The sequence below is a fragment of the Sycon ciliatum genome, chromosome 2 (assembly GCF_964019385.1).
Source record: "Sycon ciliatum chromosome 2, ocSycCili1.1, whole genome shotgun sequence".
Taxonomy (NCBI): domain Eukaryota; kingdom Metazoa; phylum Porifera; class Calcarea; order Leucosolenida; family Sycettidae; genus Sycon; species Sycon ciliatum.
Window position 1 is genome coordinate 19,898,063 of NC_088644.1, and position 16,267 is coordinate 19,914,329.

Genomic DNA, 16,267 nt, shown 5'->3' on the forward strand with positions numbered 1-16,267 from the left:
CTTGGTACATGGTATGGCCAAGAGTCCATAATTTATGGACTCTCGGTATGACCTAGGCCCATGGGCTTGTACGATGAAGCTTTGTGATGTTCGACCAAACCCTGGGCTTATGCGCGGGTGGGCTTATCCGCGGGATTCTACGGTAGTTCAAAGTAGAATGAATGTCGCTGTCTGATTATCGCTGACATACGTCAAACTTTAAGTTACAGCTGCATAGCCTCTCGCCTCGTTCAGTAGATGTATAGTGCAGCACGCCGTACACATCATAGTTGATGTACATGACATTGTACACAGTTGCCGTACGCTCGGTAGAGTCGAATTTCATTTGCATTGACATTAATTAAGGGACTGGTAAAAATTTGATGTGTTCTGTGACGGGTGTCCTTGGAAGTACTGTAGACTGTATCGTGTCTAGTGCAAGCACCGTCTCTACTATACGTGCATCCTGTGTCCCTTCAGAGCTATTAGCGCACTCTCCGATACAAGCCCAGTCTACGTATTAGGGAACAGGTGTAGAGAAGGAAACAAAGCATTGTTGCTGTATTAGGGAACAGTATATGGGTCATGCACACACAGTTATTAATATGCTAGAATGTTTCCAGAGATTCAGCACTGAAACAGTCGGTACAAAGACGTCTTCTAGTGCAAGCAATGGCCAGGCTACGTACTGGGGAACAGGTATAGAGAAAGGGAACAGAGCATTGTTGCCATTATATTATAATAGGGAACAGTATGATCAATTTGACTTGGCACTTGACTGACTCACGACAGCCATCCAGAGCGCGAGCTCCAGTGTGGGGACAAACCCATTCCAAACAAATTATCGCCGAAGTCGCAACCACTATTTAGTATGCACAATTGATCAGTGTTCTTCGTGACGACATTCCGCTGTACTACACACATCCCATGGCACCATGATCAGTGAACATCAACCGAGTTGGCTTGCGAACATGTGCTCACAAACTTTCCCCGTAACCAGCAAGCCTGTCCCCACTCTCAAGTAAAGTGTAGAATAGCTAACGTGGAGTAGACTAAGAGCATGATCGTAGTAGGAAACCAAGGGTATCCAGTGTGCCATGTTAAAGCCTTGCTTGGCAGCGGAGCGATTGCCACTGCCTCTTGCGCTTGGACCTATGAATCATGTACAGTCATGCTGAATTTTAACGAGGTGTGTATAAGTAAGATAGTGCCCTGCATCACAGCACTCAATTCTATCTGTGCACGGTCTAGTAATGTTCACTGCACAGCAGCCAATGCTTTGCATGCACAACCTAGTGTTCACAGGTCTAGGGCTGCGCATCACCCAATACTAACTTACTGACAATACCCATGTTCCATTGAGCGTCTCTGGATCAAGGCTAGGAAATCTTCCCTCATAATTGTGCTTACCTGTGTTTTGGACTTGTCACTGCAGGGACGAAGCGAAGGAAATGTTCTTCCATGCATACAACAGTTACCTGGTACGCTGTTGTGTTTTAAAATTACATCTGGAGAGGGATTGGGGTGGTGGACTTCTTCACACTTTCCTCATTCTCAACAAGACAGTGATACGAAATCCAATTCCAGGTTTACCTTTTTTTGGTAATCTTTGAATAATGAAGCCGAGCAATGTAAGCCAGGGAGGTTTTAGCAATCGCCGAAAAGCATAGGTGCCAGAAATAGACATCGGTGTGGTAGATTTCATAGTTGGATTTGTACTTTGTCAGAGATAACAGCATTTTTTGTTCAAGAGTTTCACCTAGACTAGAAACTCTGAGGAATTTACACATTTGCCGCGTTAAGTGGCAGGTGACGTGATAACTTTTGCTGTCTTGCACGCAATTGCATTGTCCCAATGGGAGGTCAGTGACTCACCTCATTTCAGTTATTAGATACTGTAAAGTGGCAAGTTTTGCAATGGCGAATTTTGCGATATTAGCAAAAGGAATGTTTTACTAGAGTTTATTGGCGTCAATCGAAAATTTTCATGAATTTTCTGTCTCTTCTCTGACAAGCCACACCAATCGCTAGAAAATTCATCGCTAGAAAATCCTCACTAATTTGTCCTGATGTAAAATTTGCTGCAGTTTTTTACCTGCCAAAATTAGCCGTTTTACAGTAGTGTGTCTGTACCATAGGTGATACCTCCAGACACTGTTACTTCTTGTATCAATCATTACTACTTTAGATTGTTGGCACCTGGCTTCTATCTATCGCGATTCCTGTAGTGTAGCAATCTTTTGGGTTGCATCATCATACTTTCTTTCTTCTCTCATGTCATCATTTACTTTTCAAGCCTCTTGCAAGAAGGTGGAGAAAATAGTTGCAGTCAGGTGTTGTACTAGTGATTGACAAAGTGAATGTCCTCATTCATTTGTGCTTTTTTATTTATCTGAGCGCTTCTGACCTCTCTGTCGGCACTATGTCCCTTTGGTGTTGCTTTCTTGTGCATTGCAGAACAATGCATATCCAGCTGATGAACTCAAGCCATTGTCATGTTCCGGTCGCGTACGCGGTGTTGATGCTAGTCGTGGTGATGTTGATGATGCCATGGGCAACTTCGCCATGACCCTTATTGACTCGCTAGACACACTTGTGGTATGCTTGAGATCGTGTCTTGTGCTCAATATTTTGTCTCGTGGGAGCCATTGGCCAATGAAAGGATAGAGAGAGACAGAGGGAGAGTGTGTGTGTGTGTGTGCGTGCGTGCGTGCGTGCGTGTGTGTATGAGAGAGAGAGAGAGAGAGAGAGAGAGAGAGAGAGAGAGAGAGAGAGAGAGAGAGAGAGAGAGAGAAAGAGAGAGAGAGAAAGAGAGAGAGAGAGAGAGTCGTTCTTGTTCTTCTGCTTGGCATCATTGTCATCTTCTTCGTCGTACAGGTTGCTAGTATTCTTGTACTTCGAAGTATGTTGTTCTTGTTATACTAACTTATTGTAGGTTTTTAGCCAAACTATCATGATTGGTGGCTGACTGGCACATTCTGGCTAACGATCCATTACCTTTGCTCCTGTTGTGTACTAGTCTATGCTGAACCACGTGTACTGGCCGTTTTTCTGTGTACTCCTTTCCAGGTTTTAGGTGCTATTCAAGAATTTAGTGAAGCTGTCAAGCGTGTCCGGTTTGAGGTCCGCTTGGACAGTGATGTGGTGGTATCTGTATTTGAGACTAACATCCGGGTATTAGGGTAAGTGGTGTTTGATTGCCATTGTTTCTTTTGTTGTGTTGTATGTAGCTGTTTCTTTACTAGCCTCTATTGAAATTATTCTTGCGGATCCGCTGACTGGACTGGTCGAGAACCACATTTTTGCTTCTGTGGGACACCACCACCCCACAGTCAGGCATCAGACGCAGTTTTTACACTTTGGAGGAGGATCGGTCGGATCCACCAAACAGCAGTGTTATCCTGTCGAAAATATCCTTGTGGCTTTCCCACTTGAGCTTTTAGATGATCGCCGTGTGTCTTCTTTACATAGTTTAAGTCTGAACTCTTGGCAATGCTTTGCCCACACTCCTCCTGCGAGTAACTGTGTATATTGTAGGTATGCCAGGTGCTCTCTCTCTCTCTCTCTCTCTCTCTCTCTCTCTCTCTCTCTCTCTCTCTCTCTCTCTCTCTCTCTCTCCTTAGGCACATTGCCATGGATTTCTTGGTACATGAACAGGGCTGTAGTAGCTACATTGGGGCAATTTGTCTGATTTGCAGTGGCGATGCTGTACCATGTAGAGATCAACTTGTTATCATACTGATGTCATTTTGAACACATGATGCATTGCTGTGATGTGTAGCTGTTTCTGAAATACCCCTGTCTTGCCTGTGTATTTACAGTGGATTACTCAGTGCACACTACTTTGCTGCCACGCTGAAGGCCCAGCATGAACCCCTGCTTTCTTGGTATGACAATGAACTTCTTGGCATGGCCAAAGAGATCGCAGATCGCCTGCTTCCTGCCTTTGAAACAGGAACTGGAATCCCATATCCCAGGGTAAGCATTTCTTCATCCAGCATGGCTTCAAGGTCTTCTACTATAACATTACGCATGTATCATGTTGAGAGTGTGTGTGTGCGTGTGTGTGTGTGTGTGTGTGTGTGTGTGTGTGTGTGTGTGTGTGTGTGTGTGTGCGTGTGTGTGTGCGTGCGTGCGTGTGTGTGTGTGTGTGTGTGTGTGTGTGCGTGTGTGTGTGTGTGTGTCTTCAGCGAGCAAGACCGCGTCATCTGCGTACTCAATGTCGTTGATGATTGCGGCAGTAGACTGGCGAGCGGGCTTAGAGAAAACGCCCTGGTGCTGAGAAGTGCCTTGAAACATTCTGCACGGTTGCCTCTTCCTTTGGCCTCTGCGTCAACGCTGCTAAAACGAAATTTCTCGTGGCAGGTAGCCAAGTCAACATGCCTGATAGAGCCGATATGAACGTCAACGGTGATACTGTGGAGCACGTTCCATCCTTCATCTATCTGGGGTCCGTCGTGACACCGGATGCCCGCTCCTCTACTGACGTCAGTCGCCGCATAGCTGAGGCTTCCAAAGCCTTTGGAGCTCTTCTTCCAGTCTTGTCGGATCGCTCGCTGCCATTAGTCAGTAAGCGAAAGCTATACGTGGCCTGTGTCTTGTCCATTTTGCTGTACGGCAGTGAGTGTTGGACGCCCTTGAAAGCTGATAGTAGACGTTTGGATGCCTTCCAGCATCGCTGCATCCGCACAATATTAGCCATCCCTCGCAGTCAGCAGCAATCCGATCGCATCAGGTCTGTGCAGTTACGTCGTCACTGGGGTGACCCAGTGCCACTCTCTGTTAAGATGCGCCATCGTCGTTTAGAGTGGCTTGGTCATGTGGCTCGGATGTCGGAGGACCGTGTCCCATTGCAGCTGTTGTTTGGTCGTTTGTTGGCTGCGCGCCCCTTCTGCGGTCCCAGGCGCAGGTGGAGAGACGTTGTGGCTACTGACACGAAGTCCATTCCAAACTGGTTTGATTGCGCACAAGACCGGTCAGCTTGGCGAGAGCAGGTTCTGGTTTTTCAGCCTCCTCGGGCAGTAGAGAAATCCGTACTCTGCTCATCTTGCAACCGGGCTTTCTCTCGTCCTCAAGACAAGGCACGGCACAAGTGTTTGGCTGAGCGCCAACTTCCCGTCCACCAACAGCGTGGTTCAGCACAGTGCGTCAGTTGCTGCCGATGGTTCCGTAGTAAGGGTGGGCTTGCAGTTCATCGCTGCCAGCCTGCACTCCCTGAACATGCATATACGGCATTGACGGCGTCTCTCGCTAGTTGCTGCTTTCAGCATTGTCAACGCTGCAATTGCTGCTTCAAGTCCCGGGCTGGTTTTAACCGCCATAACTGCAACCGTGGAAAACGTCTTGCTGCAGCCGATAGGGAATCACTGCCGCTGATCTGCATGCATTGCCTGAAGCGTTTCCGACGACAGCGAGATTTGACGAGGGACCAGAAGTCCTGCCAATGACGGTGCCCTCCAAACTCTGGCCCCCTCCGGGGGTGACATTGCCCAATGGGCAGTCATGCTATAGTAGTGTGTGTGTGTGTGTGTGTGTGTGTGTGTGTGTGTGTGTGTGTGTGTGTGTGTGTGTGTGTGTGTGTGTGTGTGTGTGTGCATGTGTGTGCGTGTCATGTGTGTGCGTGTCATGTGTGTGTGTCTGTGTCTGTGTCTGTGTGTGTCATGTGTGTGTGTGTGTGTGTGTGTGTGTGTGTGTGTGTGTGTGTGTGTGTGTGTGTGTGCGTGTGTGTGCATGTGTGTGTGTGCGTGTGTGTGTGCGTGTGTGTGTACGTGTGTGTGCGTATGTGTGTATGTGTGCGTGTGTGTGTGTGTATGTGTGTGTTTGGCATGCATCAGAAGATTTTGTAGGGTTGTAGTGAAAGTAGTACTGTAAATGTAGCAACACAGGTACATCGACATTGCCTGTCCTGTCTGTTGCAATAAGTCCAGGGCAGTGCCTAATAACATGTGTCTGCTTGTCTTTATGCATGGCTCTTGTAGGTTAACCTTCGCTATGGCATGGTATCATCCCTATTGTCAACCACATCGACATGTACAGCATGTGCTGGCACTATGCTACTGGAGTTTGCTACACTCAGCCGTCTGACTGGAGACTTTACCTATGAGGTGTGTTCAACAGTGTCCGGCTCAACTGCATCCCTGTAGTTTATGCATTAGGCCAGTATGTCAATAGCTCTATAATGACTATATGTCGACCGAGTACTCTACTTCTGTGGATGTTGTGATGCAAAGGATAATGTGAGGCCTTTGTAGCCTAGTCATTGTTGAAATGCATGTAGCAATGCACACCTTCCTTTTTGACCAGTTCGGCCCATTTGCTGAAGGTGATGCTCAAGGGATCAGATGAGTTTCTGATTGTTTCTTGGGACAGCCAAGAATGAAAGCAGGGCGGGTATTTTATCTTGGAATAATACCGTATTTTTCCGGTTGTAAGTCGACCTTTTACGACTTAAAATAGAAGGAGAAAGGGTGGGGGTCGACTTACAACCGGGATTCGACTTATAACCGGGAACTGCCAGTATCTTACAAAAAATGACCTGCACTGCATGCACGAGTGCACCATGTTTACACATTTTTGCCAGTTTATTGGCCTTTTCAAGGATTGGGACGTTATATCCTCCAATAAGGAATGTTTACATGATTTGTTGATGTGTTAGTAGCAGGAGGTGGTTTGTAGTGCTTCTTTGGGTGAAAACTTTAAAACGCAGAATTGAGACCTCCAGATAGGGGGGTCGACTTATAACCGGTAAAATACGGGTACTCCAATGAGTCTTGCCTCTACTTTCTACTCTCTTTTTTTAAGTAGTTTACTTTGAACTAAAGTGACATAGGTTATTTTCTCAGTGATACTTGTTCTTTTTGTGCTTTGGTGTGAAAGGAGAAGGCGCGCAAAGCTATGGATGCTATCTGGCAACGCCGTAGTCCTCATCTCCTGGTGGGAACTACCATTGACGTGCACACTGGGGAATGGAGAGAGCAAGGTAATTAGATAGTTTGATGGCCTCAATGGAAGACTCTGAGACAGGAACATTCATTCTTTGTGACAAGCACTCTTCCCCATGTTTAGCCACCAACACTTAAACAACAAGTTTCGAAAATCGGAAAAACTTTGAACAAATGATAGGCAACAGGTGAAGCGTATATCCCTGGACTGTTGCAACTTGCAGCGTACCATGTGCCGGCTCTGTGATCCGCACATCATATACTGAGTTGTTTTGTTGTGACGAGGAAGATATGTGTACATGATATGAGTAGGTCCAGTGTCACACCACACTGTCCTTTGGTACAATTTAGTACAACTTCACTTTTAACATTTTCACTGACTTAATCAACCTCAGAAGAAAACAAAGTTGACTGTCCTGATCATGGTACATAGTGAGCCAAGAAGAAAACTCGATGACCATTCTTTGCATGTTCTGTTTTAGACATCCTGTGTAGCCTACCCTGATGTATTGTGCTGCCACCCTCTTCCGAGAAAAGCCGGTATCAACGTCTTCTTTTTCCTCCTCCTCCTGTTGCTGCTGGTGGTGGTGTGGTTGTTTCGCCGGTTTATTCTTGTGTGCTGGCAGATAGTGGCGTTGGTGCTGGTATAGACTCTTACTATGAGTATTGCCTGAAGGCGTATGTCCTCCTGGGAGATGCAGAGTACCTGGATCGCTTCAACAGGGTACGGCACTACTTGGCTAATTAGTTTACCCGTGCGCACCCACCAATGCACATTTTGTCATCAGTGTGTGCATGTGTGTGTGTGTGTGTGTGTGTGGTGTGGGTGCGTGTACCCGTGCACGTGTGCATGTGTGTGTTGTCTCCCTGATCAGTCACCCTGATCCTGTTGGTCCTGTTCGAAAGTACAATTACATGTATCAGATTGTTATTGTTGCAGCAGGCATGACTATTCTTGTAGACTGTTGATTTCTCCAGACTTTGGTAATACAATGTTCTCCGGTGACATCTTTTTGGGATGTGTCACAGCTACTATCTACATAAGACTTTCAACAGCTAAGCGGTGTGTTCATATGTATGGGTTATAAGATGGGAGTCCCGGGCCCTGCCTGGTTTGTCTCTGTTGGAGGACGTTTGAGAATGGGAGTCTCCAAGGGAGAAATTTTGTTTTCTGGTTATTTTGGCCGTTTTGAGGTTTTCATTGCATCTCAGTATTCTTTTTCTGACGTTCTGCATGTGTGTCTGTGTGTGTTGTCCTGCCATGCAGCACTACGAAGCTGTGATGAACTACGGTCGTCGTGGCAACACTTTGCTAGACGTCCACATGTATAATCCCAACAATGTGGCGCAGAGTTTTGTGGATTCCCTGGGTGCTTTCTGGCCAGGTCTTCAGGTATGTTTATCCTATAATTTGAATACAGAACTGTCTGGCTGAGCCCTTTTCTTGCACATCGTTCACAGAATCTTCCATATATGAAACATCCCGAAGAATGTGCCCAGTGTGTGTGTGCGTGCGTATGTGTGTGTGTGCGTGCGCGTGTGTGGGTGCGTGCGTGCGTGTGTGTAGTTTTCAGAGTGGTGTTGATCTTTTCCCAATAAATGAGAGGGCTGCATAAATGATGCTCAAAATGTGTTACGTCCCGAATAGGTTGGCACTATTGTAATACGAAACAAACCAATCAGGCCCTCACTTGGAGCACGTCGGAAAAAGGCTCTGCTGCATCTTCAGAAAAAGTTGTACCACTCCCACAAGTAAAATGGTTTGTGCAGTAAATTACTGTATTGAAAACCAACCCACTAGCAGTCTATTCTTCATCAAAAGTATTCTTTCTTACATTCGGAATGTGGTGCGCTGTGTTTTGCACTGTGCTAAGCCTCCTCTCTTGAAATACCCAGTATTACCTAGTTTTCACTTGTACAAGTATACCCTGTATTCATGTATTCTGTGTTCACTTGTATACAATTGTATTCATGTGTTCTGTGTTGTTCTGGATCATGTAGGTCTTAGCTGGTGAAGTACCTGCAGCTGCCGATCTATTCTCCCATATGGAGCATGTTGTCAAGCGTCACAAGTTCATGCCTGAGGTAAATTGCCCGAGCGGTTTTTACTGAGTCTGTAGAAGCTTTACACATGTCGGTACTATTGTCATGCCAATGTGCTGTACTGGAACAGTCTACAAGTACAATAATGTGAAGTGCACCGGGGGCAATGAATACCAGGGCAGTCTTCTTTCTTTTAATGATACCCTTTGCGATCATGGGAATGCTGAATCCATCTGCGTACTCAAACCTGACATATACAGTATTTTCATAGAACTTGTTAGATCCAGGCTGCGTTTACACGACAACGCACGGCCAGTTTTCCGTTTTCAGTCCCGCATTTCTTTTTTTCGTTTTCGCGTGCATTTACATGATCAAAGCCGATCCGAGGTGGTCTCGGTTTGTATCGTTTTCGAGCGTCTACACGGGAGCAAAGGATCTGCCAAAGTTCGTCATGTGCCAAGTGCTGTTGTGGAAGCACCAATCACACTCAAGGAATAGTTGAAAACAGGCCACACGACAACACTCGTCACATGACGTAAATTGTAAAAAACATTTTTTTTGATTGTCGGATCCGTGTGAACGGCCGAAAACGGAACAAATTTGACGGAAAACGAGGCCAGCAGACCGTTTCGACTGTTTACACACCCAAATTTATCCGGCAGAAAATCTCCGTTTTCAAATTCTTCCACCTTGGCCGGCGTTTTGGTGTACAACTTTTACGTTTTGCTCTGCTTACCGTGTACATGAACCATGCATCCGAAAGGATTTTGTTGCGTTTTCACCCCCAGCGTTGTCGTGTAAACGCAGCCCCAGAATGCCAGTGGTATTGACGACTTATCCAGACACGCCTCTTCAGAGCTAATGCAAGGGGCTGGTAGAATTTCTTCTCAATAACGAGAGTTTTTTGTCTTATCCATACTTTATACGAAGCGGACATGTACTTCATTACGCTTCTCTCTTCTCTCGCTAACTCCGTGTGGTGTTTGTCGCTGGCCATGCCGTTGCCTGTGCTCAGATCTAATTGTTTGTTGTGTGTTTTATCGCATGCATCACCGCTGTACATGCGTGGCCGACACCGCTTTTAGCTGTGCTCTCAGCGTTCCGCTGGTTCACTTCAACAAAAACGTGCCATACATACAATGATATGTTGCAGTGAAACAAATTCGAATAAGCCGATGGGCGTGTACACCGATAACCATGGTGAATAAAATAATTAAAGAAGAAAAGTATTGGTCAAGACGGAGAATCATGGGAGGGACAGGTGATGGTGAATCTAGTGAGCAGATTTAAATGCGTCCAGGGTACTGGCATTGCGCGTAGTAGCGGGCAGCGCAAGCTAAGCAGAGTAGGCAACAAAGAGTGGAGAGTATACAAGGTAGGACGTTTTAGCCAAGGGAAGGGCAACAGAGCATCTTGCCTGGGATCCATCTGTGGTTCGGAACCAGTTGTACACGCTAAGATGAGGAGGATGTAGAGCTAGTTTAAATTTGTGAGCAAAAGTGCAAATTAATTTTTGGCGGTGGGTTGACAGTGGGCAAGCATGTGCAAGGGCATACAGGGAAGCAGAAGAGTAGAGAGGGGGTAGTCTAAACAGGATACGAAGAAGACGCTCAGCGAGAACCGAGGACAAGCCACACCAGCTAACAGCAGCGTACATAAAAAGAGGCAGGATATACAGTTTGTAAAACAAAATTTTGCATTTGACAGGAAGGTGGAAACAATGGGGACGTATAACACCTAGGGCAGAGCTTGAACGGCTGCAAAGAGCATCAATATGGTAAGACCAAGAGAGACGATCATCAAGCATTATTCCCAGGTGTTTATGGTTGGAAACAACCTGTATGGGGTATTCACACGACAGGCAAATCCACATGTACCGGAAAGTTGCTATGGTATTTTACCGGTAAACGAGAACAGTGGCTGAAAGTGGCTGAAAAGTGCAAGCGAGCTGGGGGCCCACTTTCACGATAATCGTGGCGTACACGAGTACGTTTACACCAAAAAGCGCGAAACAAGATTTGATTTTTTTACGCGGCTCTTTAGAGCATGATAATTATTGTATGCGTGTTTTGAAAATTTGAAATACCCATGGCTACTGGTCGGTGAAGCATTCAAAAATGCAAACGTGCCTGTCGTCGAGTGCAGCTGTGTGAATCCACACGGTCACTTTTCTCGTCTGTCACTCCCTGTAAAACGTGCAAGTGACTGTCGTGTGAATACCCCATTATGGGTTCTGGGAAATCAGGATGGTGTAAAAGTGACATGGATGAGATTGGGGGAGGGAACATTATTTCGGTTTTAGTCAGGTTGGGTCTAAGTCTGCATCCAGCGTAGGACACTGCGTATCTGAGCCGACGCTCGAGGTACAAGAGCCGCTGAGGACGAGGATGTTGACAGTAGGGTTGTATCATCAGCAAATAACGAGACACCTGGGTCTATAGAGGGTAAATCATTTACTTCGAAGTACGTATTATTATTATATGCACGTACGCGTTGCTGGGGCCCCCATTGGATGGAGGTTGCCCAGGTTCGCATGTGCCAAACTGATTATGGCAACGCCTCATGACGAAAACATACAGAGAGAAACAAATCGTGGGGAAACGAAACAAGAACAGTATTCGTACAAGCAAAAAGGATGCTAAACGATAACAACAACAAAAAATTCAATAGACACCCTTAGCAAACAACGGTAACGCTTTTTTTACGGTACTCGTACCTTGATCACCCAAATAGCGTTGAAGCTGCAGCGTATAAACGTTATGGGGGCTGATTTATCGTTGTGACCAACGGTACGTGTTTTGGCCAAATATTGCATAGTCCGTACGCATTTCACCTTGTATCGCGTATATGGTGACAAAAATGGTTGTACCGCGCAAAATCAAAGCTATTCTCGTGGCAACAGCTTACTAAAAATAGCGTGCATCTTGCTAAAGGTCGAACCCAAATCACGGTATTTCCCCCCCGATAATACCGTTACAACATAACGTTTTTTGCTAAGGGTGTCTAATAAAGGAGAAATGGAACGGCGAACAGACTACATGAAATTGAAAACACAAGAGCATGGACTGAGTCGAAGAGAGGACTAGGGGAAGGGTACACTTAGGTAGAATGAGAAGTGAATGGGAGGTGAACAAAAGAGAAACTGGAAAAAGAACCAGCATACACAGATGACAAATCGCGAACGAAGAAGAAACAGAGAAAACAAAACAGTGAGGACATGGCAAGCTGACCTGCGAGGAATTCGGTGATAGTGGGGGACGTTCTGCCACCGCTCCGCCTTGCCATGCCGACCATGCCCCGCCACGCGCCTTACCGCCACTGGACTGGCCCTCCACCCAATCGTCGTCCTCGTCACATGTTCCCTCGTCGGGGTCCGGTCTATGACCACTCCACCCGTTGGTTTGATGGTGATGTTTTGGTCCTGATTGTCTGTCAAGGCGGTGCGGTGGCAGAACGTCGGCGTCGTAGTAGCGGTGTAGAGTCGGGCGTATCGGTCGTGGTCGTGGTTGCGGGCGTGGTCGTGGTTGTCGGAGGTTGTATGTATGGTGTCGTCGCGGTGGTCGGTACGTGCGTATGTTGAGTCGATGTCGGATGGCTGTGATCAGTTCCTCCGCTGAGGGAGGGCGTGGCGCCAAGGCGAGCTGGCAACGCGCGGCGTCCAGGCGTGACGGCCTGATAATCCCGGGCGTCGGTGATGCGGGCGGAAGCACGGGCGTCTGAGGCGACGGCGGCGATGGCGCTTGCTGCACCCAGTCGGCGAATCACGGCGGCGACCCCCATGGGGAGATGTCCCACGGCTCCAACATTGCGCAGTTGGGATGGGGCGGCGGTGATTGGGGCGCAGGAGTAGGAGGAGGCGGCGAGCAGGGCGGTAGAGGGATCAGGAGGGCAGCTGCCAGTTCTTCTTCCGGAGAAAGAGACATGCTCGCTATATTGATGAGGAATGAAGCCCCACACCCAGGACGAGAACAAACGAAGCAAAACAACCGACCACACTCTGGCATATAATAACAATGCAGTACCGCACACTACGCCGACGGGACTGGGCAGTGCCACTTTGCTGTTGCGGACAGACAGAAACATAATGCCCTGCCTGGCCACACCGATGGCAAACACCAATCCGCCTTTTCCTCGCCTCCGCGGCGTTGATGGCAGCTTGGAGACGCCTTTGCTTCCTGGCATCTCCAGCAAAGGCGTCTCCATCAACAAACTCTTTTCGATCGTCTTGAAAAGACGTCGCGACCTGGTGGCCGTGCCTTTCGGCTAACATGAGCCACTCTTGCCTATGCCTCAAGCGTTTCTTACCCTTTTTGGCTGCTCTCCGTCGTCTCCTCTTCGAATCCGACTTCGTCTCTTCGAAGAGGTCCAATAATTGGGCATTCACCTCATGCTGCCTGGCATAGCTGGTGACTTTCCAGGCACCAGCACTGGCAACATGCTTCCTCTTCGGCCTTGAGGCGGGGGATGGTTACCTCGAAGAGGATGATGAGGATGATGGTGGAGAGTCTCTCCTCCTCCTTTTCTGGGACCTGCCCCAGAGCTGGCTGATTGTCCGTTCCAACATCCGGACCTCGGTTTGGAGCATTTTTCGCTCCGCATTGAGCTGCGTGTGAGGCATTCGACCCTCATCGACTTCGTCTTCCATTGCAGAAGCCGTTTCACACCGTGCGTCCGATGATGAGGACGACGATGACGATGTAGACGTATTCATTTTCACTGGGAAGATAGTTGAAACACAACTAGGTCAGGACAACAGAAAAAAATAGTGTGGCACCAGGAGAAATAAACCACAACTGACTGGCCAAGAAGATGAAGAGGAATTTTTGTCGAAAGCCCAAACGAAAATGGGTTCAAAAAATACAAGCTGTGCACTGTAGTTCCTTTTTGGGTGCACAGCTGCAAATTGGGAAGTGCTGTGCTGTGAGAAGTGCCAGGAAAGGCATCAGTTGAAGAAACACATGTATGGAAAAGTGCAAGTGGTATGCAGTTTAGTACTGGTATGGTGTTTTTGCAAGTGATTTTCAGAATCTGGCAAATGAACTACTGGTATGCATCAATTTACTTGTGACTCATCGAAAGCACAACATTAAAGTGCACACCAGATGAGTTGTCTAAGTAGATGGCAAAATTGCTAGAACCTTTAGTGGCAGCAGCACTTGTTTTGGGTGGATACTTGTGCCACTGTGGTCTGGCACCAACCTTGCATCTAACAACTACTGCAAGCCTAAGCCAGTCAGCCACGGCCTAAATCTCAGTTGTGTGCGTTCTTTAGCTGGTTTTTAGGTGTGGCCATGGGCTTATACTCTGGTGGGCTTACACAATATTCTTCGGTGGTGGGAGTTTTCATGAAGAGCTCCGGGGCCAAGCTGACACTCTTGTTCCCAGGAACCAAGCTGGCACTCTTGTTCCCAGGAACCAACCTTACACTCTTGTTCCCAGGAACCAAGCTGACACTCTTGTTCCCAGGAACCAACCTTACACTCTTGTTCCCAGGAACCAACCTTACACTCTTGTTCCCAGGAACCAAGCTGACACTCTTGTTCCCAGGAACCAAGCTGACAGTTTGCTCCTAGCTCTGTTCATCAGGTATTATGATTGCATTGTGTTCACATTTGGTTTTCTTGTTCTCCTGTTTTTTTTCCTAGGCTTACAGTGTTGATGGAGATGGTTACTGGTGGCATCATTTCTTGCGGCCTGAGTTTGCAGAAAGTGCCTACTTCCTGCATCAGGTATGTGCCATTGGCCTCTGCTAGCTAGTGTAAACTGCATGTATTCTTGTATTTCCGACGTATAAGCCACGGGGCCAATTTCAGCAATAAAAGTGCATATTCAACTCCGTAAAATACAGATAATTGTAGACAACTTGGTAGCTGGTGATTGCATTCTTTGTGTCAATGCAATGCCACAATCTGCCCTATCTCTCTCTCTATCTCTCTCTCTATCTATCTATCTCTCTCTCTCTCTCTCTCTCTCACACACACACACACACACACACACACACACACACACACACACACACACACACACCATACACACCGTACACACATACACACTCTCTCTATCTGACAGTGATATGGTTGGTGTGTGAATAGGCCACCGGAAGTGAACGCTATCTGGAGATTGGCAAGACTCTGCTCAAGAACATACAGCAGCATGCCCGTGTCAAATGTGGATTTGCTGCTTTCTCTGATGTACGCACTCTTGCCCATGATGACAGGTGAGTGGCCAGTGATGCTGGACTAGAAATTATACCGGTGTTGAGCTGCTGTGAAGCGCCAATCACTATTTTTACATTAGTATGCCGCTGGATATCAAAATCAGAGATCCAGATGTGCGTGCGTGTATGTGCCCCCGTGCGTGCACATGTGCATGTTTGATATGATACTAATATGGGTATACAACATTCTGCCTTTCGTTTTTGTTTTCCTCCAGGATGGATTCATTCGTCCTGGCTGAGACTTTCAAATATCTCTTCCTGTTGTTTGCAAATAAAAAGGATATACCAGTGGAACTGGATGACTATGTCTTCACCACCGAGGCACATCTTCTGCCATTGGTCGTTGCAAGAGTAAGGAGTTGTATGTGTAGTATGTTGGTGTAGTGAATCTACTATCCAGGCGTGCGTCCGTATACGCACACTAGCCTGCACTCTGTAACTCAAAAGGCTGTGTTCGTATGGAATGGTTTCACATCTATCACATGACAATACGGGACGGGAGCCACGTTGGTTCCAATTCCACCCAACCCCTGCAGTATGGATCACGTGATGTCGACCTTGTTGTTTCCACTGTACACATGCCATGATCACTTTCTGCACGAATTTAGTCACATGACAATACGTGAAACCACTATTGCCCCGAGTTGCCCCTTTCTAACGCAGTGTGTGGCGCTTTCCATGGCCTCTTTGTTTGCTGTAGAATCGATCTTCTGTGGTCAATGCCCACAGTGTCGACTACGAGATTGATGGCAGATGTGCTGCTGTGCATCTTAAAACTGAAAATCCCGTTGAGGTTTACTCGACACTGATGACCGGGGAGTTGAAGCAGGACATGTCCAGTCCAAGACAAGCGCTCCATGCAACTTACAACCAGTGCATTCACCGGCAGGCCAGCACACCAATGTGAGTACTACTGTACATGTCCGTACTTGAAGTACCATATTTTCGGCAATACTAGCCGAGACACTTAGTAGTTTGCGAGTCCTAAAGTTTCACCCAGTTTGAAAAAAGTCCGCACGAAAGCCCTGAAATGATGGCGTTATTTCAGACAGGGGGTAATAAAAGACCGGCCCTGATTCTATTCTTT

The 16,267-nt window shown here is 47.1% G+C and overlaps 1 protein-coding gene across 2 annotated transcripts in view; it reads left to right on the plus strand.

Annotated features, from left to right (window-relative positions):
- The window catches only part of LOC135809088 (ER degradation-enhancing alpha-mannosidase-like protein 3), a 29,278-nt gene that overhangs the window by 2,055 nt on the left and 10,956 nt on the right, over positions 1-16,267 (plus strand). For both annotated transcript variants that reach the window (XM_065322350.1, XM_065322351.1), the window contains exons 2-14: positions 1,415-1,460; positions 2,437-2,577; positions 3,049-3,161; positions 3,801-3,957; positions 5,958-6,083; positions 6,856-6,958; positions 7,547-7,644; positions 8,188-8,313; positions 8,922-9,005; positions 14,609-14,692; positions 15,056-15,180; positions 15,396-15,531; positions 15,881-16,083. In XM_065322350.1, the coding sequence (XP_065178422.1) occupies positions 1,415-1,460; positions 2,437-2,577; positions 3,049-3,161; positions 3,801-3,957; positions 5,958-6,083; positions 6,856-6,958; positions 7,547-7,644; positions 8,188-8,313; positions 8,922-9,005; positions 14,609-14,692; positions 15,056-15,180; positions 15,396-15,531; positions 15,881-16,083 (1,542 nt within the window). The remainder of the gene's footprint in view (positions 1-1,414; positions 1,461-2,436; positions 2,578-3,048; positions 3,162-3,800; positions 3,958-5,957; positions 6,084-6,855; positions 6,959-7,546; positions 7,645-8,187; positions 8,314-8,921; positions 9,006-14,608; positions 14,693-15,055; positions 15,181-15,395; positions 15,532-15,880; positions 16,084-16,267) is intronic.